Here is a 6,573-nt window from a genome sequence, read left to right as displayed (position 1 = left end):
AAAAAAACATCGTATATGGGTGTGCAATATACCGATAGAATGGCAATTTCTTCCACTATGTCACAGTTTGAATTTAAAAGTTATAACTACAGAGCCAACATATTTATTGTTATTCCAAAATTTAGGGAATTTACGGCAGCCCACGGCCGTATGGCTTCCTACGAATGATATACCTAGTGCGGCAGCTGGCGGCCTAAAAATTATCGATACGTAATTATTTTTATGCGGCCGCCGGTGGTTTTAAGTTTATTAAGTGGACTGTATAAAATTGAATTATGAAAGAAATAATAATATATAAATATAAATAAATCAAATGTGTGGCCCACACGGCGCACAATAAATAATAATTGTATACACAATGCTGGCTCTACATTGTTACAGTAATAATAATAATGGTAATGCAAAAATAAATGGTAACTAAATAAATTAAATAAATAAATAAATAAAATGTGTGGCCCACACGGCACACACGAAATAATAAATAATTTGCCAGTGACGGCTAGGCCCGTGGGCCTTTAAACACAAATGAAACAAATATAGTCGACCAATATTCACTTGTGACTATGTTGAAATGGTTGATTCCATCCACGCGACCGTACCAACCCTGTGATTAGACAATTGCCTATGACGGCACACCACAGTGTATAAATGAAAATAAATCACAGAATTGGTACGTGCAACCACTCAAGCACAGTCACCAACGAAAAAACTGCAATGGTCCACAGCCCTGGACAATGACACAATGAATGAAAACCACGTTATTCACAAAACGAAAATGACACTACTCAAAAAACGTGGTTTGAATGAAAATGGCTGCGAACGTACGAAAACTTGAAACGAAATGAAATTTGATGTGCACACAGGGTTGCCACCTTTTTGTTTTCAAAATAAAGTACATCATGACTTGAAGATATATTTCGACTCATAAAACAAATTGTGAATATACGGTGCGATACCACCCGTTAAGTTAGGTTACCAAAACACAAAAAAAAAAAACAAATTTTTTTAACTAAAAAGTGTATTTATTTTAAAGAACTAAACTTCTTAACAAAATTATAAAAATATTTTATAAGGGAAAATATTTGTTTTATAAACATATTACATGTTATTTTTAAATGTATACTTTTTATTACTCTTAGCAGCTTTTAGTAAGTGTTCATCGTTAACAAAAGTATCATATATTTCAGTACATGTTTCATTAGCATTAAGAGAGATAATTAATTCATATTTAATAAGTTCAATCCTACACTTATTTCTTTCATCTCTATATTTTAATTTCATCATAGAAAATACTCTCTCATAGTAACTTGATGTTGCAAGAATACTATATATAAAACTAACAACTTTGTAAATATTAATGAGTGGAAATTTTTGATTATCAAGTTTTGAAATTTTAAATAAACTTTGCCATTTATTACATGAATTTGAATTAGGCTCTTTTAACAATGGTAGTATTTCATTTATTATATTGTATTTATCATATAGCTCATTCATATTTAAAGAAAGTTTATTTTCTAAGTTAAGCTCACTTATGAAATTTAATAATTCAGAATATACAAGTTCACTTGAAAGATTAAAACATTTTACTTGTTTTAAACAATTTAAGTCTGAGAAATCAAACCATTTATTCAAGTAATTAACAGCATTGTTCAAAAAGTTTAAAAAATCATTAGTAAGTAGTTTTTTATTTATGGACGTTTCAATAAGTTGATTTGTCTGGAAACCAAAAAATTTATCTTTAATTCGTATTTCTAAAGATTTTTTTAGTGACTTCATCACATCATAAATTACCATGACTGATATGCTATTTCCCTGTAATTTATTAATACATTCATTGAATAAGGGTAAAATATAACTTAAAAAGAAGAAGTATATATCTATGTCAGTATTGATTGTTAATTGATTATCACTAAACAGTATTTTTAATATTAAAGGATATTTTTCCAAAGATAAGAAATAGGATTTTATTGGATTTTATCCCAATTTTTTAAAATATTTTCTATGGCAGAAAGTAAAGATAACCATCTAGTCACAACATGTTTCTTTAATTCAGACCATTCACAGTTCAAAAATGTAAAAAAAATTTTTAATGTTTCACGCCTTACAGAAGATTGTGAAAAATGAGCATATATTTTTAAAATTACATTTTCTATATCAAAAGATATATAGTTCATTGCATACCTTACAGCATTATGAATAATATGTGCATGACAATTTGCTTTTATTAAATTAGGAATGTCTTTTTTTAAGTTAGTATATAATGAATGATTTTTTCCAAAATTGCAATTAGTATTATCTGCACTTAATGCGGAATTTTTTTGTAAAGATAATTTTAGTTTTTCAAAAGATTTTCTTATGTATGAACACATTTCATCAGCTGTTTCATATGGATTTTCATAAAAGTCAATTAATTTATTTTCAATACTGAAATATTGAACACTGAGAGGGAATAGCTTCACATTTTTTTTTGTTAGTGGCATCAATTGGAATTGAAAAAGCAAATACATTTTCATTATTTAAATAATTAATTATTTTATGTAGGTATGCTGGTCCTAAAAATTCAGTTACAATACTTTCAGCCTTAGTCCTACCTAAATGTAATTTGTTTAACATTTTAAAATCTTTATATATTTTCTTTTCGACTTTTATACAGCAATCTAAACTATTATAAGACAAATTGTGTTTAACAGTATGGTAAACTTGGACAAGTTCACTAGCAGTTACTTGATTTTCTTCTTTATCGGCAGTAGGTCCTTTGAATCCATTAAAGTCTATAGTTTTATTTTTAAGTAAACATGTCTGCGAATTCTTATGTTTTTTACTAATCTCATGTTGTTTAATCTAATAAAATATTTATATAGTTTGAAATCACATTTTACTTAATTTATGAATATATTTTAACAAACTCACCGCAGCTATGCCAGAGTTCGCTATAGAAAATTTAACTTTGCAACAACGACAATAGGCTTCATATTTGTCTTCAAATTTATCAACCCATTTATGTATTATGGTCCAATCATCCTTAAAACATTGTTTTCTCTTAACACACTTTTTTCTTGGATTTAAATCATCTGATAGTGATTCGTCTGGAGAATCCTAAATTAAATAAAAATAAAAACAATATTTATTTTCATAGTTCGTTTTTTTTTTTTTTTACTAGTTAATAACAATAGTTTGTTGCAAACATTTGTATATTTTACATCAAATTTATTAATTTACTTTATGAATTATACATTTTTAAAAATATATTATTAGATTATTTGGATTTAAATTTCGTAATTTTCTTCATCCTCCATATTCTCGACGTTTAATAATGCTCTTACTTCATTATCCAACAACATCCTTTTTTTTTTTTGGTGTGTTGCGTATTGAGAAAATGTATGGATCTGAAGAAAGTAATAAAAAATGCAGAACGTCTTCATTTTGAGCTAATCTACTAATTTTTCGTGAATGATGTTCACGATAATTTTTGTAGTCCTCATTTCTGGCCTCCTGGGCTTCCTCTAAAAGTTGTCGTAAACAAATATTTTCATTAATAATTTAAAATTTTAAGTTATTTGTTTTGTATATTTTACCTATAGGAAGTAACGCAGATTCAATAACAGTAGCTCCATGTATTAAAATTTTATGGAGACTAGCAGGCATATAATACCAAGGATATAGTTTAACATATAGTTTTGCTGTATCCATAGTGTACTGTTGGAATGCATTTATATTAATTTCATAACCACTTGCCATCGATTTCAAAATAGTTCCAAAGCGTTTAATTAAATTTAAGTCGACACCTGTTATTTCAGAGGATTTTTCACAATTTTTAAAAAATCTACGAGCTGTATTTCCATCATTCGTTGTTCCTTTTCTTATTTAGCATAAAAAAAAGTTACAAGTTATTTAAAAATAAATTGTTTAGTTATTTTTTTACCTTGCAATACTATTTCGACTAGTAATCCTAGTTCTGATTTGAATTTATTTTGAATCATTTTTTTTCTATTGTTAAAATTCACTTTATTTTCTGGAGACTTAATCTAAGTAATATCGTGACTAATTGGTTAACTCAATATTTAATAGTGTATTTTATTGTTTCTACCTGCCAAGCTTTAATTTCCAGTCTATAAGATATGTGTAAAATACATTCCAAAAACCTAATCCATGCGTGAAGAGTGGATAGTCCAAACCCAAAGTGTTTAGTATTTTCAATGTATTTTACTTGGATGGAGTCGATATTGTTCATATTTTTAGGACTACTGCCACAGATATAATATGTTTGGCTTGAAGTATTGGATACTGAATTGCAAACCTTAAATTAATTTTTTAATATATTAAAATTAGTCATATAATTAATTAATAAAATTTAAAGTTTTAATTAATAAAATTAGTCCTATACTACAATTTATAATTAAATTAATTGTATTACCTTTCCATCTATCATTGTAAAAACCAACGTATGTTTTACATTTAAGTTATTGTCATCAATCTTTATAGTTATAGGAACTATACTTTTGATTTGATCTTCAACAATTTTTAACTCTTCCAAAGTAGTTTGAGCAGTTGCTTTTTTGAACTTATATTTAATTGGCCTACAAAATCTTGTCGATGAGGGCCGAGGATTTTTCCATAAAACTATTTTATTATTTTCAACATTACACTGCAATTGTAATGGAACTAACGAAAATAAAAATAAGTCACCATCACATACATCGTTTGTAGTATTCACAAAAAAATATCTTTGCTTGTATTGAGCTTTCCCACTGCTACCGTCACAACCCCATTTATATATTATTTCAAAATTATGCATTCGGTTTTCTATTTTTGACAGAGATGGGATTGTAAAAATTCAAACAATTGTATGATCAAAAAGATCTTATATGTTGATTTCACAAGCTGTTTCCTTAACTTGTATGTTTATAGGATAACACTTTCTTTTTGCTTCTAAAATTTGTTCATAAGTAGAATAAATATTAACATTTTTTTTTTAGCAGAGAGTCGAATATTAATATATTGCTGTTTGGTTAAATTGTTGTCCAAGAAAAAAGCTAGAACTTCGTCATTTGTGTACGGAATAATTACATTCAATGAATACGTACACTTTTTTAATTTTTAATGCTCTAGTAGGTGTTTTAATTGACTCTTTTAATAAATAAGCTGCAGTTCTATTTCCAGATGAATGAAGTGAAGTTTGTGTAGCTTGTATCATTTCAGAAGAAGAAAATATATTTATTATTGTTTTAATTTTATTCCGTTTCGATCTTTCACAACTATTTTCAAAATCTTTGACTGGTCTTCCTATAGTTTTGTTTTGTTCTTGTTAAGGTAGTTCAAGTTCACATTTAAGCCACTCACTGTTAGCTTGAATACATTTTATATGGTTCCGTGAGGTTTTCGTCCAAAATCTTTATAAAACCAAAGTAAACTTCAAAATTAATTGTTCAACTAATTTTGTATAATGCAAATTTCATTCTTCAATTTCGTATCTAGCCTTAAACATTTCGAGTAAGTATCTTCTTGATTTTATAGAGTGAGGATTTAATGGACCTCTATTTTTTAATAGTTGATATAAATCATCATAAGTATAAAAATAAGAATATGAATTATTGCAATTTAAATTTTCGTTAATGTCGATATCGTCTATATCGACATTACTACTGGAACAGGCTACAAAAAAAAATATTAAAAATAGAGACGCAAATGGACGCAAACCGATTTTTGTGATATTATACAGTAGAATATATACAATACTTATTAGATATTGGTTAACGATTATTTTTGGTTATTTTTTAATTACACGCTTTGAAATATAAGTATTAATTTTTTTATGCGATTTTTCTAAATTTTTTTTTTTGTTTATCATCATAAAAATATATATTAAGTAAATTAAATAATTACCTAGGTGTTCGTTGTCCATTTCTTATTTGAGAATGAGTAAAATTGAACAAAAGAATCAAATTAACCCATTAAGTCCGAAATTTTTTTTTTTTCAAATTTGAAGTTGATATTGATTAAAAGCTTATCTGACGTACCTAAGGAGTAATTGTCTATAAGTTTTTTTTTTTTTACTCTGTTTTAAGTCCATTTTTGGGTCGAAATTAGTTACCAAATATGTCATATATAATATATATATATAAATAGCTTAATCATCATCATTATCTGTGTCATCATCACTCGAATCACTATCACCTGGTAATATGGTTAATATAATGGGTTCTAATATGGCATCCCTGTGAACTTCTCTTTCATATTCTTGGGTTTGAATACTTTCTGCATATCGTACACATTTCTCCCAATCTTGTACAGTCACTGAATCTAACGCTTCATGAGTCAAACGTTCAATGTCTACCATCTTGAAAGTGTTATTTTTTTTGGGAACTTCATTTTTAACTTGAGCCCAAATCAACTCAATAGCGTTATACTGGCAGTGATAGGGAGGAAGTCGTATCACCTCATGACCTCTTTCTAATGCCAACTCATCAAGGAGATACGATTTTTCACGTGGCATCATATTTTTCACCTTCATTTTGAATTCGGCCAATGTTTCTAAATTATTGTAAGGAATATTTTTATCTTTAAGCCATTTTT

At 27.3% G+C, this 6,573-nt stretch overlaps 2 protein-coding genes across 2 annotated transcripts; both read right to left on the bottom strand.

Annotated features, from left to right (window-relative positions):
- Positions 1-3,007: 3,007 nt before the first annotated feature.
- LOC112680932 lies at positions 3,008-6,541 on the bottom strand. Its single transcript, XM_025551169.1, has 7 exons — positions 5,884-6,541; positions 4,415-5,652; positions 4,088-4,297; positions 3,923-4,025; positions 3,576-3,854; positions 3,324-3,503; positions 3,008-3,096 (listed from the first exon to the last, which is right to left on the bottom strand). The coding sequence occupies exons 2-6, from the start codon at positions 4,793-4,795 to the stop codon at positions 3,328-3,330; spliced, it is 1,149 nt and encodes a 382-aa protein (XP_025406954.1). The 5' UTR covers positions 4,796-5,652; positions 5,884-6,541; the 3' UTR covers positions 3,008-3,096; positions 3,324-3,327.
- Positions 6,128-6,511, bottom strand: LOC112680933. Its single transcript, XM_025551170.1, has one exon. The coding sequence runs from the start codon at positions 6,509-6,511 to the stop codon at positions 6,128-6,130; it is 384 nt and encodes a 127-aa protein (XP_025406955.1).
- Positions 6,542-6,573: the final 32 nt, after the last annotated feature.

This window comes from Sipha flava, unplaced genomic scaffold (assembly GCF_003268045.1).
Source record: "Sipha flava isolate LNK unplaced genomic scaffold, YSA_version1 18289_pilon_pilon, whole genome shotgun sequence".
Taxonomy (NCBI): Eukaryota; Metazoa; Arthropoda; class Insecta; order Hemiptera; family Aphididae; genus Sipha; species Sipha flava.
The sequence above is the reverse complement of the archived record's forward strand: the minus strand, read 5'-3'. Positions and strand labels throughout refer to the sequence as shown.